Below are 23,746 nucleotides of genomic sequence, written 5' to 3' on the forward strand. Positions count from 1 at the left end.
GTGCAAGAAGCTAAAAGGAAAGAAGTTTAAGCTTGAGAGCCAACAGATTTCAACCACTGATTTACAGACATTTTTAAACTCTCAGTCTGGAATAGTGAATTAAGGTCTTCCTAATTACATGAAGAAAGGAATATCAATACCAAGAAAGTCCATCTAGAGACAGAAATAGGAAATCAGGACATTCTCATCGTCCTCCCAAAAGCACTCCTTTTACATCTAGCTACCTTGCCAATTACTCTATCCAGCATCTGATATTATATTATTTCTAGAATGCCAAAAGGCAAAAGAGAAGACAGCAACTAGAAACTGGTAAATTTTAAAAGAGTTAATTACGCCGGGCGCGGTGGCTCACGCCTGTAATCCCAGCACTTTGGGAGGCCGAGGTGGGCGGATCACGAGGTCAGGAGATAGTAGCCATCCTGGCTAACACGGTGAAACCCCGTCTCTACTAAAAATACAAAAAGAAATCAGCCAGGCGTGGTGGCTGGTGCCTGTAGTCCCAGGTATTGGGGAGGCTGAGGCAAGAGAATGGCGTGAACCCGGGAGGCGGAGCTTGAAGTGAGCCGAGATCGAGCCACTGCACTCCAGCCTGGGCGACAGAGTGGGACTCCGTCTCAAAAAAAAAAAAAAAAAAAAAGAGTAAATTACATGTTCAATGTTGTGTGTAGAAACTTGAAAAAATAAAAAAGACTGTTATATTTCTCTCTCTCTCTCTCTGTGTGTGTGTGTGAAATGTACACTGAAAAAGTCTTGTTGAATCATGTCTGCAGTGTGGAGAATAGCATCACATGAAATTTTTTTAAAAGGTTCAGGGAAAACATCAGAGCAAATAATTTCATTTTATAATTTTATCACATAGGTTACTCTAAATACATTTTCTTTTTTCTTTTTTTTTTTTTGAGACTGTATTGGGCTCCAATGCCCAGGCTGGAGTGTGGTTCTTGGCTAACTGAAACCTTCGCCTCCCGGGTTCAAGCAATGCTCATGCCTCAGCCTCCTGAGCAGCTGGGATTACAGGTGCCTGCCACCGTGCCCACCACCATGCCCGACTAATTTTTGTATTTTTAATAGAGATGGAGTTTCACCATGTTGCCAGGCTGGTCTCGAACTCCTGACCTCAAGTAATCCACCCGCCTTGGCCTCCCAAGCTGGGATTAGAGGCGTGAGCCACCATGCCCGGCCGCTGTATGTGTTTTCAAACTAAAATTTAGAACTTAAAAATTTTTTTTTTCCTTTGGAGACAGCATCACAGATCCAAAAATTTAGAATTTCTAAAATGATTATACTTTATCCTCACTTAAAATATCAACTGCTTTGCTCCTTGTTCATTCAAAACTACCTGAAAACCTTAATGCTTAAATGGTGGCATGTTTTATTTCAAATAAATTCACCATGCCAACCACATACTCGTGTTTCCAACTGTGGGAATGCAGCCATTTAAAGCTTTACACTTACTAAAAACTGAATTTCAGCTGAATATAGCTTTATATTTTAGTATATATTCAGCTATAGAGGAGGGCTATAGGAGAAAAATTTTCTCCTGTGGAAATGTTTCAATTGCTATTTACAAACAAAATAAAACAATGAAATAAAGATACACATTTGGGAATATTCTGATTAGAACATACTAATTCAAATGCTCAGTGTTTTTTCATGAGAAGGGATTTTTCCATCTGTATAGCAGACAGAAAAAGGTCTTCCAAACCTAACAGACTGGTTAAACAAGAAAAAAAACTAGTAGCTTTTTAGTAAAAGGGAGCTAATTTCCATTACTTAGCTACTAGTAAAACTAAAAGCATGAGCTTATTTTTTGAAACCTGAGAATTAAAAATCTGTTTAAGATCAAGTCTTTCATCTAAAAGCAAAACCAATATAAGCCTAGGATACCATAATTAGATATACAGAGTAGAGCATTAACAAATTTTATCTTACCAAAAAGGTAGCCGACTGATGTGACAGACTTAGGAGCAATTTACTCTGCACAGACATCATAAAACAATTTTTTAAATCATTTAAGAAAGGCCTAATTGGCACGTTTTGAAAAAATTTAATTTTGTTTCAGGCATTCAATATTTATTAAATACCTATTGTGTACTTCACGCTGTGTGATACAACTCTGAGCAAAAAAAAAAAAACACACGGTCCCTGCTTTTATGCTGCTTATAGTTATCTCTGGGAAAATAGCTCACAGGCATTTCCCTCAATCTTAACTCCAGTTGTTAGTCTCAGTGACTTAGATGAATATGCAGATGATTCATTCAACACCCTATGCTTTCATGGATTGTTCACTTTTTCATTTCTTCAATCCCAAGGACGCTACTCCCACAGCCACACCCTAGACCTTGTCACCATACGGAACTGTTCTACTTCTGAAAGGAAGTTCTGTAGTTCTACTACAACTTCCCATCTTACCTGGTCTCTCAAAGCTTCAATTCTGAAACACTTGTTCCCTTGAATACACCTATCCTTAAATTTATCAGTCCCTTCCTGATTTCATTTCCTTCTCAATCTAACAATTTAATGACTAGACTGCCACCAGATCCACCATTTCAATCATCCCCTCTCCTGTCCCTTAAGGAGCAACTATTTATTTATTTATTTATTTTTATTTTTTTTTTTTGAGACGGAGTCTCGCTCTGTTGCCCAGGCTGGAGTGCAGTGGTGCCATCTCGGCTCACTGCAAGCTCCGCCTCCCGGGTTCACGCCATTCTCCTGCCTCAGCCTCCCGAGTAGCTGGGATTACAGGCGCCCGTCACCACGCCCGGCTAATTTTTTGTATTTTTAGTAAAGATGGGGTTTCACCGTGTTAGCCAGGATGATCTCGATCTCCTAACCTTGTGATCCACCCGCCTCGGCCTCCCAAAGTGCTGGGATTACAGGCGTGGCAACTATTTATTGAACACTTACTCTGTGTGACTTTGGGCACATTACTCAACTCTGAGCAATGTAAAATCAAAATAAACTACATTACCACAGGTTGTAAAGGTTAAATACATGAGATAATGCAACTAGATTACTTTGCACAGTGTGTGGCATAACTAAATGCTTATTAAATGTCAGATATAGTAACAACTACATTCCAGAAAACACCACATAGCTGTGTAGAATAGGCAACTACAAATTCATGGTTTCAGATTCCAGCTGGACCCTCAACAATGTGGCAAGGCAGTATGATTGTTTTGATGTGTTCATTGGCTTGAACACACACACACACACACACACACACACACACACACTCTCTCTCTCTCTCTCATTCTTTCTCTCTCTCCCTGTCTCTGTCCCCTTTCTCCATTCTCCACAAATGGTAACTTAAAGCCGTCACCACCATCCAAAAGCCTCCTCTTGTATCATCTCGCTTATTGCCAGTAGATCCCTTGGACTCTTGCACTTCACGGAAAAAAGATCATCAGGCAATAACTCTCTCACCATCTTGCTTGCTGCATGCACTCATCCTTATCCTCCTATCTCAGCAGAGGATGTTTTCCTCTTCCTGTCAAATGCTAAGCTTCCTGATTATGATTCCCCTCCAGAATCCTAAGAAACGTCATTCCACCAGTCAACATTTTCTCCCGTATCTCTTTGATTCTTCCCTACCGGTTTTCTCCTGTATATATCAATGTTTTCAAATATCTCATATATTAGGGAGTAAACACCAAAACACTCCAGCTCAATTTCCCTAATTACCACTTTGTTTTTTCTAAACATTCATAGCCATCCTTTTTATTTTTTATTTTATTTTTGAGACAGAGTCCGCTCTGTCGCTCAGGCTGGAGTGCAATGGCGCCATCTCAGCTCACTGCTAAGCCCTGCCTCCCAGATTCAAGTGATTCTTATGCCTCAGCCTCCAGAGTAGCTGGGATTACAGGTGCCTGTCACCAAGCCTGGCTAATTTTTGTATTTTCAGTAGAGACAGGGTTATTTAAAGTAAAGGCAGCTTGCCTTTTTCATTCAAAATTATATTCAAAAACTTATTCATGTTGATATACGCAGCCGAGTTCATTCAATTTCACTGCTGTATACTGTTTTATCATACAACATTATTTATTAATTCCACTATTATTGGCTATTATATTTTCAACTTTCACTATCATGCACAATGCAATGATAGTGCCTATCTTCTAAAGTTTCATTCTAAAGTGGAATGAAAGGGTCCTAGAATATATAGAACTTCAACTTTACTATATAATGACAAACTGCTCTTCAAAGTAGCTGTACAAACAAACATCAGTATTAAAGAGTTCTCTCTTCACATTCTTGCCAACATTGAAATTTATCAGGTTTTAAATTTTGACAATTTGATCAACATTAAGTAGTATCTAATTGTTCTAATTTACATTTCCCTAACTAATAGCAAGGCTGACCATCTTCACTTATATTTTATTAGCCATCAGGGGACCTGTTCACATCCTTTTATTTTTCTATTGAGTCATTTGTCTTTTACTTATTCATCTGTAGGAGTTCTTTATGTCCTGTATGTAGTAACACTGTGATAGTTAATGTATTGGAAATATCTTCTCCCAGCCTGTGGCTCATCTTTTAACACGCCCAAAGTTTTAAATCTTAAGATATTCAAATTTATCTCTCCATTTTTGTTTGTGCTTTTTATATCTTGTTTTTAAAAATTCTTCTCTAACCTGAAGTAATAAAGATTTTTCTCCTGTATTTTCTTCTAAATGCTTTAAAGTTTCGCTTTTCACCTTTAGAAACTATTTGGAACAAATTTTCAAGTGTATAATCATTTGACTCACAACCATATAGTCTGTTCTTTTTCTACTGACTTGTAATGCCACTTATTGTCACGTATTAGTGATCCATTATAAACAAATGTCTATTTCTGAGTTTTCTATTCTGTTCCATTGGTATGTATGTTTATATGTCTATACTATACTATCTTGAGTATTAAATTGAAAGTAAATTTTTATATCCAGTAGGGAAAGATCCCTGTTGTTCTTCAAAATTGTCTTTGCTATTCTTGATATTTTGCTCTTTAATATGGACTTTAAATCAGCCTAACTCCAACCAAAACCAGACAGAGGTAAAGAGACCAGAGCTCCCTCATTTCCACTGTGTAAGGATACAAGGATAAGATAGCTGTTGTAAACCAGGAAGAGAACCTTTACCAAGAACCAATCATGCTGGCACCCTGATCTTGGACTTCTAGGCCTCAGAACTGTGAGAAATAAATGTTTGTTGTTTAAGCCACCCAGCCTCTGGGATTGTTATAGCAGAAGGTTCTTTGATGGCTATGCATCACCCTTTTATCAGATTGAAAGTTCTCTTTTTTTTCTCGAGTTTTCTGACTTTACTTGGTTTGACAGGATTAGATAAGGAGTTGGGTAAGAGAGAGAAGGTGAAGAAGAGTGGGAATTTTAAATGACCACCAAGTTTCTGGACTAGTGAGTAGATGAATGGAGATGTCATTCACTAAAATTTTGAATGGAATAAGCAAAACAGATTTATGAGGGAGGACTGGTTAAATTTGAGGTATTGGTGGGACATTCAAATAAAGATATCCTATACAATCATGCTGTCCAATATAGTACCCTCCTCACATGTGGCTATTCAGCATTTGAAATGTGGCTAGTCCGACTGGGCAGGGTGGCTTATGCCTGTAATCCCTGCACTTTGGGAGGCTGAGGTGGGAGAATCACTTGAGGTCAGGAGTTCGAGACCAGCCTGGCCAACATGGTGAAAGCCTGTCTCTACTAATAACATAAAAATTAGCCGGGTGTGGTGGCGGGCGCCCGTAATCCCTACTACTCAGAAGGCTGAGGCAGGAGAATCGCTGGAACCTGGGAGGCGAAGGTTGCAGTGAGTCAAGATCGTGCCATTGTACTCCAGCCTGGGTGACAAGAGTGAGAGACTCCATCTCAAAAAAAAAAAAAAAAAAAAAAAGTGGCTAGTCCAAAATGAGATGTGCTCTAAGGGTTTACACTGGATTTTGAAGATTTAGTATTAAAAATGTAAAATATTTCATTAATTTTTTCATATTAGTTATATGTTAAAGTGATATTTTGAATATAATGGGCTAAATAAAACATATTTGAATTTCCCCTTTAAAAAAAATTTAATGAGGCTACCAGAAAATTAAAAATTATACATCTGACTCTCATAATATTTCCATTGGATAGCATTACTATGGGCACTTGGAGATACAAATTTGATATTCATGAGATGTAGATTTGTGAATATAATCTTATAGGTGGAGTTTAGACCAAGGTGTACATGCATCTGGCCACAAAGTATGTTCAGTAAGAAAGTACTATTGCACCTAACACACGATTTGACTTACGAAACTCCAGTTACCAATAACTTTTCAGGAACATACATAACCACAATATAAGTACTGAGATTCTATGTTTTGATGAAGCCAGACCACAGCTCACATAAAAAGAAAAAAAATTATAGAAATATAAGCTTGAATGTAAGCTTTTTCTTCACCTCTGTAACATTTGAACACAAATTCAAAGGAGCTTGACTCATAGCTCCACATAAGCCAAAACCATAAACCAACCTGATGAAAAGGGTCGTCTCTATATTCTTTTTTCACACATGGATTAATCTGAGGATTTTCCACATCTGTCTCACTGGTACAAGATGAATGGCATTCTGCACAATGTAACAAGTCTTCCCATAACACATCTTCTGTTTCAGATTCTGGCCTTGCACTCTCAGAATCCTGTCTGGAACTTGAACAGCGAGAGCTGCAACTAGTACCCGATTTAGGGGCGTCCTGAAATCAAGATATTCTTTGACATTAATACAATTTATGTACTCTTTCCAACTCAAAGGATACTATCAGAACCCATATATTGATACTTTTTGCTAAAACAACAAATACACCCTCAAAAGATAGTGAGACAGCAAAACATTACAAAATATATTAGTTTTTATTCAGTAACAAAATACTTTCACATCAAAATTTATTTGATTTCATATTTCAGCTCAGATATTACTTTGCATACAAGGGTTGTATCTATTTTCTCTTAAATTTTATATGAAGTTCACAACTCAGGTAGGCAGAGAGAGTAGTCTAAGTAGTCTAAGTTCATACGGTCTGCACGGTGAACATTAACTGACTTTAATTGATGTTATTAATGGCAATACCATTGGCCTTCCATATCCATGCATTCCACATCTGCAGATAGAAAATACAATATTCCTGAGATGCAGAACCCACAGTTTTGGAGAAATGGAGGGCGAGGGCTGACTTATGCGTCATCAGGTTCCACAGGGCTGACTGTGAGATTTGAGAATCCTTGGATTTTGGTATTTATAGAAGGGCCGGATATCTACCAATCCCACGTGGATACCCAGGAATGACTGTATTTTCTTATTCTAGTCTTTTTTTTTTTTTTAAGCAAGAGTGGATTTATCTACTGTTTTTGTTTCACAAATGGAAGTGAAATCAACATAAAATTGATATCTAAACCAAGAAGGTAATTGCCAACTCATGTTCTTGAGATAATCTGTGGTATAAAAGTAAAAAATTAAAACAAGTTAAGTAATTTCTAATCAGTTTACTTTATCCTGGGAGTTTGCAATGTACCAAATAAAGATGAGTAAAATTTTGATTTAAATTAATTAAAAAACTTTTACTGAATAAATCATTGTCATAGTCATCCTTATGGCCAGGTATCTTCAAAATTTTTTTTTTTTGGCTGTCCTCTGTGACTAGATTTGTCATGTACCTTTAAAATGCATTATATTTATCCTTTTGTCTTTCCTTTGCTATCACCGACTTCAGACTTTATCATTTATACCTTCATTGCTATAAGCACCTCCTAATTGATCTTTGCCTAAAAGGCCTTCCTCTTCTTTCCAGATTAACCTTCCTAAAGCACAGCTGTTCTTTGACTCCTCTAGTCAAAATCTTTCCTTGGCTTCTCACTGCTCTCCTGGATGAAGTTCCGATTCCTTCACCTAGCATGCTCATCTTCATATGTGTTACTTTTTGACCTTGTCTTCCACTACATACCATAACCTTTTACTCCAGTGATAGTAGGCTACTTCTGAGCCCCTAAGCATGGCTTGTTCTTTGCTTTGATTATGTTCCACCCTAGGCCTTAATTATGCTCCTACCTCTTATCATTAATCCTGCACTCCTTTAAAAAGCTGTTAAAAATTAAATGAGCATGGGAACTTTGAATACAAACCTGGCACAAAGCAGGGGCTCAACAAATGCTACCCTAAAGCCACCTACCTAGAGTGATCACTTTCTCCCTGAAGTGAGTTATTACTATTTTTTGAGACGGAGGCTCACTCTGTCGCCCAGGCTGGAGTGCAGTGGCACGCGATCTTCACTCACCACAACTTCCACCTCCCAGGTTCAAGTGATTCTCCTGCCTCAGCCTCCCGAGTAGCTGGGGTTACAGACACATGCCACTGCGACTGGCTAATTTTTGTATTTTTAGTAGAGATGGGGTTTCACCATGTTGGCCAGGCTGGTCTTGAACTCCTGACCTCAGGTGATCCACCCACCTTGGCCTCTGAAAGTACAGGGATTACAGGCGTGAGCCCCCAAGCCCGGCCTGAAGTGAGTTATTATTTATATTCATTTGATAATAAATTTTGCACTGCTTTCCACAATCTCTCTCTCTCTATGTATGTGTATGTGTGTGTGTGTGTGTGTGTGTATGTGTATATATATATATATATATATATATTTTTTTTTTTTTTTTTTTTTGAGATGGAGTCTCACTCTGTCACCCAGGCTGGAGTGCAGCAGCACTACCTCAGCTCACTGCAACCTCCACCTCCTGGGTTCAAGCAATTCTCCTGCCTCAGCCTCCTGAGTAGCTAGGACTACAGGAGCCCGCCACCACACCAGGCTAATTTTTATATTTTCAGTAGAGATGGGGTTTTATCATATTGGCCAGATTGGTCTGGAACTCGTGACCTCAAGTGATCAGCCCACCTCAGCCTCCCAAAGTGCAGGGATTACAGGGGTGAGCCATGGCACTGGCCTCTTTTTTTTGAAGCAGGACTACATGAGTGTACCACCATGCCTGGCTAAATTTTGTACTTTGTTTTTTTTTTTTTTGAGAGATGGAGTTTCGCCATGTTGCACAGGCGGGTCTCTAACTTCTGAGCTCAAGGGATCCGCCCACCTCAGCCTTCCAAAGTGCTGGGATTACAGGCGTGAGCCACTGAATGTGCGGCCAATATTGTCTGTCTCAATTAAATATTCATGTGTTTAATATTCTCATATAGATTGTAAATCTAAATATACTACGAGTCCACAAAAGACAGATTTTTTTTTTTTGGCCATCTCCTTACCACAGGTAACAAAATACCTTGAGTGAATGAAGTACATTATTAATAATTAATCTACTGATATTAGAATGGGGACTGTGAATCTACAGTGTGTTAACAGAGTGTTTGTGGGAGGAGGGCTGTTTATTTAGAAAGAAGTAAAAAGAAAAACTTTCAAAAGAGAAGAAAATGATTAATAAGTAAGAACAAATATAGAAAGAAAAAGAGGACAAAAATCACTCTGCTTTGTTTTATAAACAGCACTCCAAAAATATTTCAGGTTCTCTAACGTCACCAGTTTTCATTAGCAAGGTACAGAACACATTAAGCTTTTAATAATTGCTAATTTAAAATTTGTGATACAGATAGTTTATTATATATAACGTCCGTTGCAGACTTGTTAATCAGGATTAAAGGCCTGATGACTTTAACGGAAACTAATTAATGATTTCAGGATTAAGAAAATATCTATAATTCTTTAGAAGTGTTTTTTGCCAAATGCAGATTAGTAAGTGGGTTTTTGTTTTTGTTTCTTTTGAGATGGAGTCTCACTCTGTCACCAGGCTGGATGCAGTGGCGTGATCTCCGCTCACTGCAACCTCTGCTTCTTGGGTTCAAGTGATTCTCCTGCCACAGCCTCCCAAGTGGCTGGGACTACAGGCACGTGCCACAACAGCCAGCTAATTTTTGTATTTTTCGTAGAGACGGGGTTTCACCATGTTGGCCAGGATGGTCTTGATCTCTTGACCTCGTGATCTGCCTGCCTCAGCCTCCCAAAGTGCTGCGATTACAGGCATGAGCACCGCACCTGGCCAAGTGGGTCATTTTATACATTTAAAACTCTGGCTGGGAGTGGTGGCTCACGCCTATAATCCCAGCACTTTGGGAGGTCCAGGTGGGTGGATCAAGACCAGCCTAGCCAACAGGGCGAAACCCCATCTCTATTAAAATACAAAAATTAGCTGAGGCAGGAGAATCACTTGAACCCCGGAGGCGGAGGTTGCAGTGAGCCGAGATGGCGCCACTGCACTCCAGCCTGGGCAAGGAGAGTGAAACTCTGTCTCAAAAAAAAAAAAAAAAAAACCCTAAAAACTATTGCCTATAATTGCCTACATTTCAAATAGAATTTTACCTACAATATTTGTGTGATTAATAGTGAACATCACTACAAATTACCAAATAAAGTCTAAAAAAAGAAAATTTTAGAATTGAACAGTTCAAGTTAAAACACATTTGTTTTGGTTTGTACTGCTAGTCATGTCAAATCTTTAGACGCCTACAACTGAACATATAATGAGATTTAGAGAACACATAGTATTTATTTGAAGGGAATATGGACTTATAAATGCTTTCTTGGGGGGTGGAAGGAAAATCGTTTTAAAAAACTCAGAAGTTAAATAATTTTCCCAAGGTCATTTAAATAATCTAACTCCAAGCCCATGGTTTCTTCATTACGCTTCTCATCAAATGTTACCTTTCTGAGATGAAAAGCTAACCTACAATTGGGAGTAAAAATTGAACAATATTTGTAGAGCTGAACAAAGCAGGACAGAGTAGGTAACAGAAGAAACACTTAAAAGAAGCTGTCAGTTCCCTAGGACGCCTCCTGCATCCCAGATAACCAAGTAATTCCTCCCAACAGAACACTGGAAGAAGTCAACCAGATATAGTAGATAGTAGAAAAAGGCAAAAAACGGGGATTAAATGAAAGTCTACACATTAAATGACAAGATTCCCATCTCATCCCCAGTTCCCTTGGTGCCAAACACCAGAGCAGCCTGTTTTATTATCTACTACCCCCATCCCACCAGAAGACTGGATAAGTCTTCCCTAAAAAATAGATGCCCCTAAAAAGTTTATCTACAGATATTGCCATCTGGGAGGCTTACAACAAATGGCTAGTTTCCTGACCCATTATCTTATAATAAAGCCCACCAATCCCATCCATGCACAAAATACTTCCCCAAAGAATTTTCTTTTTCATTTATCATTGGAATACTTTTATCAAGAAAAATTAAAGTTCAAACTATTCTCTTTGGCTCCCAAGTCTTTCTGAAAAGACCTTGGTAGTCTTTGATAGCTTCCTTGCCCTCTATCATATTATAAGAGGTTCCACAGTCATTTTGTATATTTCCTGCAACAAACGACAATCAGGAATCAGCCACTTCTTCAAGAAGTTGTTTTGTTTTTGTTTTTTTTGGTTTTGGTTATTTAGTGATAAATGGCACAATCTAGGTACTAGAGATGCTTGCTCATTGTGTTTGGGTGGGTCCAAATGATTTTTTCATGCCTCACTCTTAAAGAAAAAACATTACTAGCAATTGGAGAGAGTACAGTAATTTATAAAATAAATTTAAATTTATAAATAAAAACGTAAAAGAGCACTACAAATCTTCTGTTTCCATTTTATTTATTCAAAGGAGGCTTTATTTTGCTTTTTTTTAGAAACGCCCTTTAAAGCTGGTTTAAGAGTAAAAATTTTTGAGAGCTGAATGCAGCTTTTAAAATATCACCTAGTCTACATTCTTCACTTTATAGATGAAGAATTTTATAGCCATATTTTATATTTATGTAATTTCTTATATCATTAAAAAAGATGTAAATCAATGCTTACTATCAGCCTTACTTAGCTGGAAATCAAGATTTTAAACAACCTTTTAATTTAAAAGTTAATAGGTAGAATAATGTTCTGCCCTTCAAGAACCTCAATCGTTTAAAATACAGTTGCAAACCAACAAAAGCAAAGATCATGGAGTGAGAAAAATACTGCTACTGCTAAATAATTTATTCTGGGAGAGGGGTCAAACAGCCCTCCATCTCCCTTCCAGCACCAACTGACTTCTAACAGTACATACAGTAAGACAAAATTTTACAAGCTTGGTTATCTGGTTTAGGAACAAAAAAACACTACATCAAATGACATGGGTGAAGAGGCAATGGAGCAGACACACTGGCATTAGTGTCTGTATGGCAACCACTGGGAAAAGAAACAAAACCACAATCACCAGAAAGATTAACCAGAGACACAACCACAAAGAAGACTGTGCAAAGAATAGTAACTCTTCCAATCTTAATACTCTGAAGGCAATCATATTCCAGCACAGCGTAACATGTGTTTTTTTTACAAGTTTAACCCAAAACCATCAAGGAAAAAAATACTAACATAGCTCAAAAAGAGTAGAAGGTAATGTTTATAAAAAAGTGATAAACAGTGTAATTTATTTGCCTTAAAGCCAAATGTTCTACCCTTAGATTAGAAACTGAAAATACAATTGAATGAAATTCTTTATTTAAACAATTTGAAGCTCAAGAGATATGATATAGTTGAAAAGGGTTTAGAGAAAATAAAGATTAATAAGGAAAAATAGAAACAAAGAAACAAGAACTGAATTTTGAAGTATGGGGACTTAATAACTGGTGACAGCAATATGAAGGAAGTTACTTAAAATAACTTTGCTATGATCAAATGTATAAAGCCTTTCAAATTGTGGAAAAAGTGAACAAAGGAGTTTGCAGATTCTCTCTCCAGAATGTTCTTCTTTAAAAGCAAATAACAAACAATGTATGAGTCTTCAAAGATAATACACAAAATGAGCTCAAATGTGTGGCTATCTATCAATACATGTGCAATACATAAACCTAAAACTGCTATTTTATAAATCCAGGTCACACAACAATAATAAATATTGATAATAATGTGAAATATTTATTTCAACAATTTTTAATTGTTGAAAGAAGTTACAAATTAGTAACATATAAAATAGATATGTATGTATACACTTAAGGACAAAGTATATACCTCATTAGGGTAATGTTTCTTATAATGGTGTGACTTTCTATTCCGAAGAACACCTTCAGAAGTCCTGTCCACATGACGACGTAATGAGTATCCTGTTTCAGGACCTTCCTCACTGGAGACTTCATCAGAGACATTTGTTATTGTCCTTTGGGTATCCTAAGTTGGGAGTACACAAAGAGGATTATAGGTAATTTCTAACCAACCTTTTAGCTTTTAAACTACGAAATTTGAAATTACACATACATATATACACACAACTTCAAAATATCCTCAACTACCACAAAGTAACTAATTAGTATTACCTGATTTTCTGAAAAAATATCTTAAATCAGTGACTATACTTTTAAGGCATTTTTACTTTTAAAAGTACTTCAACAGCCATTTGTCAAATATTATCCTGCAATATTTCTGTTCGTAAAAGGATTTGAAACAGCATCCAAAAATAAGAAATATGCCAGGCACAGTGGCTCAAGCCTGTGATCTCAGCACTTTGGGAGGCTGAGGTGGGAGGACTGTTTGAGGCCAGGGGTTCGAGACCAGCCTGGGCAACATAGCAAAACTCAGTCTCTTAAAAAATAAAAATAAAAAATCAGCCAGGCATAGCAGTGCACACCTGTACTCCTAGCTATTCAGGAGAGTGAGGTGAGAGGATCACTTGAGCACAGGAGTTTTAGGCTGCAGTGAGCTATAATCGCACCACTGAACTCCGGCCTGGGCAACATAGTGAGACCATGTCTCAAAAAAAAAAAAAAAAAAGAATATGAACAGGAGAAAAGCAGAACAGAGACCACTTAAAAGAAGGTGAAAGAACATATTATACTATTTTTTCAAACTGAAAAAGCCATCAATTGTAAGACCCACCACTAATTTCATAACGGTTTACAGGATAAGAGGAAGTAAATAGCAACTGCATGTGCACACGTCAGACAACATTCTACACACATCAATTTGTAAAAGATAACCAGAGTTTAGAAATTATGAAATTAAATGACTCTAGAGCATACATTTTATTGATATTTTCATGTTCCTCATACAACTTTACTAGGTAATATTAATACAAGCCTGAAAACGTGTTTGAAAGCGTATGACTGAAAATTTATCTGCTGAATAACAGTGATGAGAGGCTCACATTATCAGAGCTAAATGCTGAAAAAAATCTAAAATCAGAGTAAGGGACTACATTCATTGCAGGCCCATGCTCTTCTATGGCTACTGGTACTGAAAATACATGAACGTTCAAGTAGTAACATATACTTTACCCAAAATTAGAGAATCCTCTTTTCTTTATTTTCCTTAACACAATATGTTCATGCTCACATTCCCAAATGTAAGAGAGGTAACATCTTTTAATTTGACTCTCTCTCTATTTTTTTACTGTAACAGCTTCTAAAGAATAAACTGTTCAACCAAAAAAAATTCAGTGAGGCAAAGAAATAGAAGACATCACATTAAGCTTTGTTACAATAAAACCAGAGTCTCTCTATTTTGGAAAAGTAAAGAAATAATTGTTCTCTTTAACAAATATGTCCCCAGTAAGATTTTTTCCAGATTAAAAACAAAACAAAAGAAAACAAAACAGGTATGTTGACACCACAGGTAACGAATGCAGGAAAAACAAGATATCTTCTTATAGAGAACATGAATGGAAAACTGGTTTCCCTGTTCAGCTTTCTGAATTATTCACATGTTCCACTTAGTGCAAATTCTTACACACACAGAAATAGGGAAAGAAAAAGTAAGGCTTAACAAACAACAACTGTAAATTATAAAGTGCTTTTAACATTTTGGGGCTAGCCACAGGGGCTCATGCCTGTAATCCTAGAACTTTAGAAGGCTGAGGTGGGTGGACTGCTTGAGTCCAGAAGTTCGAGACCAGCGTGGGCAATATGGCTAAGCCCTGTCTCTACAAAAAAAAAAAAAAAAAAAAAAAAAAAAAAAAAAAAATTAGCCGGGCATGGTGGCGCATGCCTGTAGTTCTAGCTACTCAGGAGGCTGAGGTAGGAAGATCGTTTGTGCCTGGGAGGCTAAGGATGCTGTGAGCCAAGATCGCACCACCTCACTCCAGCCTGGATAATAGAGTAAGACCCTGTCTCAAAAAAACATTTTGGAAAAACTGAAGCCATCAATTCAGAAGGTGTCAGATTATATTGTCAATCAAGTTTAATCACAACACTTTATCTCATTTACAGTTTCATCAGTGTTATAAACGCTCACAGAATTAATTCTGGAGAAAATACTAGTTCAAGGGCAACTACTATATCTAAGTCACTTTACATTAGCTAATATAAAATCACACAGGCAAACTATTTTAAAAATCACACGTACTTTGCTAGGACCATTCCTCAGTGTTCCTGTGTTCCAGGCTGTCTCTTCTGGTCGAATAGTTTCACACTGAGGTTCATGGTTTTGTATTCCATCTTCACTGCTTTTAACAGTCTTTTTCCCATCAAGGGATACATAGCCATTGTCAGTTTCAGTTGATTTATCAATTGAATTCTTTGCTTTCTTTGATCTAAAAATTAAAATATGCAGAATGTTTGGACTTAGCTTATTTTGGATAGGTTACTGATAGAAATTATAATCTGTTAATAATTACATCAGATAGCTATTTCTCTAAATTTTAATTACCATCCTATTTGTATAATAATTTAGAAATATATCTAACAGCTAAAATAAACATGTAAATTAATGTCCTATTTCAGCTTAAAGGTTTTGAGGTCTTACAGATAACAATTCTAGGAGACATGCCCTAACTTATCAAAAAATTCTTAGTAAATCATCTGGTCTTTGAACAAAATCTAGAAACAAAATTTTGCCCATCTTATTATGGTTAAAAATATATTTTGAAGTTTTATTTAAAAAATGATCTAACTGTCAGGTTAAGTTGCAATTCATGGTTTAACTTAGTTTGATAAATTCCTTTTAGTATACAACTCATTTTAATATACAGTGAAGACACAGGTCTTTTGTAACATAAAAAGATATAAAAAAACGAAAATTTTAAATATGTTTCTAAATAATGGAAGAAGTGAAAAAGAACAACACAAAGAAAATAAAGAAGTAACCCACTGAAATAATCTCTGGAAAAGATATTAGCAATCATGCAGCTTATAAATATCTAAAGGGCTAGAATTGAGGAATTTATAAGAATAAATTTTTTTTTCAACACATAAAATACAACATGGGAAATAAGATGTTTTTTACTAACAGGCAAACACTTGAGGAGTCCTCTTCAAAGACTACAGTGGACGAAAGAACAGTTATCCAAAGGAAACGGTTAGTAGAAATATAAAGTTAGTCCCACACAAAATTAAAATGTGCTCAATGTAGATTATCTATCATAAAACATTTTTAAAGCAATTATATTTAAATAAATTCCCTTGAATTTTTGTTAGAGGTATCAATTTTGCCAGTAAGGAAAAATAAAAATAGTATATTGCCTTCAGTTAGGTTGCCTTCAGTTAGGCCAAAAACCAAAAGTTTTTTAAAAATGCACACATACCAAAAAACCCCACATTAGTTTTAACACTAAGTTACTCAGTTCTATTGGAATCTGTATTTTAGAACTGAGCAGGACCTTAAAACTCACCTATTCTAAATGCTCATTTTGGAAACAAGGACAAAGAACCAGTCTAAGTGACTTATTCAAGGTCATGCAGTCAGTTAGAAGCAAAGCTCGCACTAGAGTACAGACCTTCTGACTATTAAGTTAATTATATTCTCCATACTACCTCAAACTGCCTACTCTCTGGGAAACTGCCTGTTAGGATTTTTTAACACACTCATCAACCTAGAAAGTTTCTGTCCTATGCAAACAGGCCCCTTTCCTTCCTTGTCCTTCTTCTCCAAGGTTCCTAAAGGGGCAGAAAGACCATTATTTCCCATATGCTCTACAGAGCTCCAGTGCTTTTTAGTCATTCAGAGCACATCTCCACAGAGTTGCAAGACTGAAAAGCCAAATCTCCAGATCCTTTACTTTCTGTATGATCCTCAGAAGCATGGAGAGACCAAGGGAACAATAAGCCATAGGATAAAGAGGATGGAGAGAGGGAGGAACATGAATTATAGGATAGAGGAAAATGGGCAAAAAATAGAAAATAAAAGACGCAGAGGAAACTTGTTACTTCCTCTGTCTGGGAAAGAAAGTGATAGAAACATTAGTTATTAATTGTCTCCTTTACCTCTCCCTTGAACACTGTGCAACCTGCAGATGTGGAAAAAGACGAAGTGAAGTTGTTACTTGATATCCTGAAAATGTCAGAAACTCAAAGATAAGGAAGAGAGAATGTACTGGAAAGGTATTTATAAAGGTTCATGAAAATCAGACTGGGCTGAGAAGGGAGAGGAAAAGGGGGATAAATTAGGTGAAAGAAGATGGAAAAGTTGGTAGAACCATTAATCAGACAGTATATGCAAGAAGAGAAATTTATTTAGGAAGAAAGATGGAACACTCTGAGAAATGTTAGTAGGCAACTGAAAACATGAGCCTGGAGGCCAGCAGTCAAAGTAGAAATAGTGGCTGAAAATTTGGGAATGTGTAGAATGAACCAGACTCTATAGGGTTAAAAAAAGGGCGGTGGTAGGGGGGTAGGGGTAGGCCAGTAAAAGCGTCTTTGAGTCTCTAATAACTGTTGCTTTAACCATTTTTCTAAGGAGAATGTATTCTTTCCTTAACAGGGCAGGGTAAATACTATGTGAAACCAGGGGAAAGAGTACTGGTAGCATTCATCCCATATGATACCTTTCAGCTATCTCTCACTTCCTCCTGTCCTTACCTCTGCTTCCCTCTAATCTTCTCTGGGTTGTTTCTCTCCCCACTATCTCCTCAAAGTTCATGCTACACTCTCAGGAGACAAGAACAGTAATTTACTAAGCTGTAGTAGGTATTTGATGCTTCTCATGAACCCTATGGAGGTAAGTTGCAAACTAAACTGCAGTGGCAAAAGAAAAACGCTAAATGTAAGTATTACTCTCAGAGTTTACAAACAAACGCAGCCTGCCAGTAGCTGGTAATGAAAGCACTTGCAAGAATATCAATGGAGTGGGACAGCAAAAGCAGCCCAGTGATAGTCAATAATGGAAGCCCATTTAGGGTCAATATTAGAGAAAAGTACCAGGTGCAGCCTGGCAGGGTTAGAAGTTGATCTATATAAAGGCGACTAATGGAATAAGTAAACATATTGAGGATAATGGGGATCAGATTTTTCTCACTGACAGAGAAAGAAGATATAAATATAAAAAGAAGAAGAGATAGAATGAACCCCGCAGGATTGTATTTGAATTGGAGCTATCAATGCAAATTGATGGTGTATAATATACCTGGATGGCTATAGAAATAAATATAATTGTAAAGGGCCAAATACACATTTTCTAGCTGTGCTCACTGAAAAGGCCTGGGGTTAACAACACCCCAATCGCAACAAGTGTATCTTGAACTCAGATTTTGGTTTCTATATACTACTCTTCTTGAAACAATAGTTGATTCTAGGCTGGGACAGAGGAAATACAAGTTGAACCCAAAACATTTTGTTGTGCCAGAAAGTAAGGAAATGCTCAAAGACTGATACAGATATGTCGGATAGCAAGGTTAATTGCTCAAAGGGGTTCCATGGCCAAAATTAGGTTGATCTGATCATCAAAATAAATGACAATAAAAAATTGAATAAAATAGAAATATATGAGTAAATAAATAAAGGAAAACTTCTCCTTAAAGCAGAATGCCAACTAATAAATGTAGAAGGAATGATGGAGTTAGAAAAATAACCACTTGGGAATCATAACAATAATTAGGGCAAGAATAATCTATAGATGCTAAAGCTAGAAGGTGAAAGCAGGATAATAAGTGGGTCACGACCAGGCCTCCATATCCACAGGTTCCATATTTGTGGATTCAACCAACCTCAAATTGAAAATGTAGTTAGGCTTACTATGCTTGCACCTGTACTGAACATGTACAGACTTTTTTTTCTTGTCATTATTCCCTAAGCAATACAGTATAATGATTTACATAACATTTATACCATTATTAGGTATTAAAAGAGGATTTAAAGTAAATGAGAGGATATGCATGTGCTATATGCAAATATTATACCATTTATACACGAGACTTGAGCATCCTCAGAGGTTGGTATCCTGGGTGGGGGGGTGCTTGGGAGTGGTGGTGGGTGGAGGTATCCCAGAACCAATCTCCCATGGATACCAAGAAACAACTGTGGTTTTGTTTTGTTTTGTTTTTAAGAGAGACAGGGTCTCACTCTGTCTCCCAAGCTGGAGTGTAAATGGTAGGAGAGCTAAATTCCAATTATTGCAGGTAAAGAGGGTCAAAAACGTGGTTGCTCCAGGCAGGTTTAGTTTTACCACTGATTGTTATATGACTCATGTTGGCATTAATAAACAAAAGTAACTACCTCAAAGGGACAGTATTGGTAAAATTAATTTATCAAAAGGAACACAGGTTACTGAGACTTAGATGTTTAAGTAATTCCTCCTGTTGCCTTGTTTTAGGGAATAAAAATACAGTAAAGGCAGTGGGGATGAGAGACTTATTTAAAAAACGAATATTGTAAAATTCTACTTACATTTTTAAAAGGGAAGTTAATTCTATTTGTCAACTTCAAAACACGCACAAAAATAAACAGAATGCAAGATAAAAAGCATTTTGATTTTAAAATAAACATATATACTGAAATCACCATTCCTCAGCAAAAATGGAAAGCAGAAAGAAGCTGGTATTAGGAATTAAAGTATTACCGTATAGGAAGAAATTATACTTTTTAGTATTATACACACACACACACACACAAATCTACCTTCTGATATTTACAATTCATGCATGTAATATTCATTTCATAAAACCAGAGTTAATGCTATTTTCTTAGATCAACCCAAACACCACGAATCACAGGCACCTGGACAGCAAGGCTAGTAGTTTCTTGAAAACAGGAGACATATATCTCCATACACGCTTTTATTTATTCCATGATAGAAGCAGTATTTCCTAGACATGCACAGTGCGCCCTTAGCAACACCCTTGGCAAAGAAAAAACCCTGGAAGCTTGGAGCAGTTGAAAAGAACTCTGGCCCGAGAGTGGTGGCCTCCCGGCTCTGCTGTTGTTAGTGACTGCAGTGTTATGAAGAATAAATTAAGATGAAATCAGTGAAACTTTTTTTTGTAAATTGTAAATATTGTAGTAATTTATTACCTTACTCCTAGATTTTGAAAAGCTTTTTACCAAATTTAGCATAAAAATAATGAGAAAACAAGCCAGGCATGGTGGCTCATGCCTGTAATCCTAGCACTTTGGGAGGACGAGGTGGGCGGATCATGAGGTCAAGAGATCGAGACCATCCTGGCCAACATGGTGAAACCCTTCTCTACTAAAAAATACAAAAATTAGCTGGGCGTGGTGGTATGCACCTGTAGTCCCAGCTACTTGGGAGGCTGAGGCAGAAGAATCACTTGAACCCGGGAGGCGGAGGTTGCAGTGAGCCGAGATCGCACCACTGCACTCCAGCCTGGCGACAGAGTGAGACGCCATCTCAAAAACAATAAAAAATAAAAAATAATAATGGCCAGGAGCAGTGACTCACACCTGTAATCCCAGCACTTTGGGAGGCCAAAGCAGGAGGATCACGAAGTCAAGAGATCAAGACCATCCCAGCCAACATGGTGAAACCCCATCTCTACTAAGAACACAAAAATGAGCTGGCCATGGTGGTGCGTGCCTGTAGTCCCAGCTACTCGGGAGGCTGAGGGAGAAGAATCACTTGAACCCGGGAGGCGGAGGTTGCAGTGAGCCGAGATCGTGCCACTGCACTCCAGCCTGGCAACAGAGCAAGACTCCATCCCCCACCCCAAAAAAACTAATAATAATAATAACAATAATAATGAGGAAACAGCTTATATTTAGAAGACAGCTCAGTCAGAATCTCAGTTTAATGTGGATCCGATATAACTCTAGCACAAACCAAGGAAAGCTGTGATTTAATACTACCAGAAAATGTCAAATTTCTGGTAGGTTTTTCAGAATATTGAAAATTGATTACAGACTTTCATTTCCCATTTTGAGAATCCCTAAGATTCTGAGGGATGTTAGAGACAACAAAACTGTGATTTTCAGTATCTTTTCTGACTCTATCATTCCATGATTCTCTGAGAAAAAAAATCTCAGATTTAATTCTAGTCTGGGTGTTAAAGAAGCTTGTAGGGACAACTAGGGGCTTTTCCTAGGAATATCTTTCCAAGCTGAGGGGGAAGGACCTCGAAGAAGGCCCAGCAATCCAGACTTAGTCATTCAGCCAGTCAGTGAACCATCATAAGGTTGCCGCTCTCCTCCTCCACTGTGCCTTAGCTGCTCACTCTCCTATTCTTAGCTTCTTGAGTTTAGCCTAGTTTCTATGACCTTATCAGATTTCTGAGAACTACTCTCCTTGTAAAAACATTGCATATCCAACTCCTTGTTTAAATTCACTTCAAGACCCAATTGAAATGTGAAGCCTTCCTGACTCTCCTTGGCAGAGATCATTGTACCCTCCTTTGTTCTCCTAGGATATTTTGTTTGCATTTGTAACACTGTATTTCAGTGGGTTTATATGTGATTTTCCCCCACTAGCTTATGAGCTTCAGCATTGTACTCCCAGCATGTGACTGAATGCCTGGCTTAGGACGGTACTTATTAGATATTTCTTTTTTTTTTCCTTTTTTTTTTTTTTTTTTTTGAGACAGAGTCTAGCTCTGTCGCCCAGGCTGGAGTGCAGTGGTGCCATCTCAGCTCACTGCAACCTCTGCCACCCAGGTTCAAGTGATTCTCCTGCCTCAGCCTCTCGAGTAGCTGGGATTACAGGCACGTGCCACTATGCCTTGCTAATTTTTCTGTATTTTAATTTGACCTGGTGATTTAGAGACAGATAATCAGAATAAAACCAGATAACATGTTAACTAATATGCCTGACTGATCTACCTTTAAGATTCCTGTCACTTTTAGCCTTAGTATTTACTGTTTTTAACACTAAAGTGAAAGTTAAAGATTTAATAAAGCTGGGTGTGGTGGCTCACACCTGTAATCTCAACACTTTAGGAGGTTAAGGTGGGAGAATTGCTTGAGCCCACCAGTTTGAGACCAGCCTTGGCAACATAGTGAGAGCTGTAATTCCTGTTTGCTGTTTTTCAGTGATATTGTCACGGTGAAATGAATCTTAGAGGACATGAAAGAAAACTTAGGATCCATGTGACTTCTGAAGTAAGTACTATGCTGAACGACACACAATCAAGATGTAATTCATCCTATTCAATCTCTTTAATAGAAACTATAATTACATTAATTAACAATTAATTGAAATTAAAGTACTAAATCCTTAGGAAATATAATTGATTTCTATCTTTTTCTTTTTTCAGACAGAGTCTCGCTCTGTCACCCAGGCTGGAATGCAGTGGCACAATCTCGACTCACTACAACCTCCATTGCCTGGGTTCAAGCAATTCTCCTGCCTTAGCCTCGCAAATAGCTGGGATTATAGGCACCCACTATCACGCCCAGCTAATTTTTGTATTTTTAGTACAGGTGGGGTTTCATCATGTTGGCCAGACTGGTCTTGAACTCCTGACCTCAGGTGATTCACCCGCCTTGGCCTCATAAAGTGCTGGGATTACAGGCATGAGCCACCGTGCCCAGCCTCTATATCTTTTTAAATTGACATTTTCTTAGACTTTGTTTTCTCAGGTTCATAAAGGTTTATTAAAGTAATTCCCAATTTTTCAAATGAAAAATACTATGTCTTGTTTCAAAAATAATAGTTTTATCTTGAGAATAAAATGTACTTAGAGATGACAAACAGTACCTTTCCAACTTATAAATACAGGGTTTCAAAATAGTGGTTCTCTTAGCTGGGCATGGTGGCAAATGCCTATAGTCCCAGCTACTTGAGAGTCTGAAGTGGGAGAATCACCTGAGCCTGGGAGGTTGAGGCTTCAGGGAGCCATGATCACGCCACTGCACTCCACCAAGGACTACAGGAGTAAGACCCTGTCTCAAAAAAAAAAAAAAAAAAAAAAAAAAGGTGGTTCTCTCAGTGTGCAGTGAGATAGGTTAAAAATATATATATATACAAAAATAGAATAGTGGTTCTCAACCTAACATCTAGAAAACCATCAAGATCCCATACACAAAGCTTAGGTATCTGTGTGGTTATTAATTTATTTTCCTATCAGGTATGTTAACAGAGATAACTTAACGGAAGTATCCAGCTTTTCAATTTATCACCAGAAACAATTTTGTTAAGTCTTAGTTGATAAGTTGATAAGTGCTTAGTTGATAAGTGCTTAGTTTAAGCACTTCCTGTCTTAACAAAGCCTGAAAGAAGAAAATATCATCAAGATCTCCGAACTCAGCTTAGGACTTCTAAAATTAACATTTCTCTTAAGATCTACTTGTACCTAATAAAAGTCTCATTCATATGCTAGCAAACCAGCCCCAAAATGAGATAAACACAGTACATCTTTTAAAATATTTAGATGTACAGCTGTCATGATTAAAGAGAATAAATCCAGAGTGAGTTAGCCACTATAATGGACAGCCACTGCAATGGCAGTCATGATCATGGTCATGCTGCTGCCCAACAGGAGGAATATTTAAGTCTCTATCTCATTTGATAAGAGAAATATAGTAAACTTCCAAAGGTATCAACCTACTAGTT

At 37.4% G+C, this 23,746-nt stretch overlaps 1 protein-coding gene across 7 annotated transcripts in view; it reads right to left on the bottom strand.

Moving 5' to 3' along the window:
- PHTF2 (putative homeodomain transcription factor 2) overlaps positions 1 to 23,746 on the bottom strand; it is a 183,985-nt gene that overhangs the window by 44,824 nt on the left and 115,415 nt on the right. For all 7 annotated transcript variants that reach the window (XM_055392512.2, XM_055392514.2, XM_019031739.3 and 4 more), the window contains exons 8-10: positions 15,380 to 15,566; positions 13,055 to 13,210; positions 6,515 to 6,733 (exon numbers count right to left, since the gene is read on the bottom strand). In XM_055392512.2, coding sequence (XP_055248487.1) covers positions 6,515 to 6,733; positions 13,055 to 13,210; positions 15,380 to 15,566 — 562 coding nt within the window. The remainder of the gene's footprint in view (positions 1 to 6,514; positions 6,734 to 13,054; positions 13,211 to 15,379; positions 15,567 to 23,746) is intronic.

This window comes from Gorilla gorilla, chromosome 6 (assembly GCF_029281585.2).
Source record: "Gorilla gorilla gorilla isolate KB3781 chromosome 6, NHGRI_mGorGor1-v2.1_pri, whole genome shotgun sequence".
Classification (NCBI taxonomy): Eukaryota; Metazoa; Chordata; class Mammalia; order Primates; family Hominidae; genus Gorilla; species Gorilla gorilla.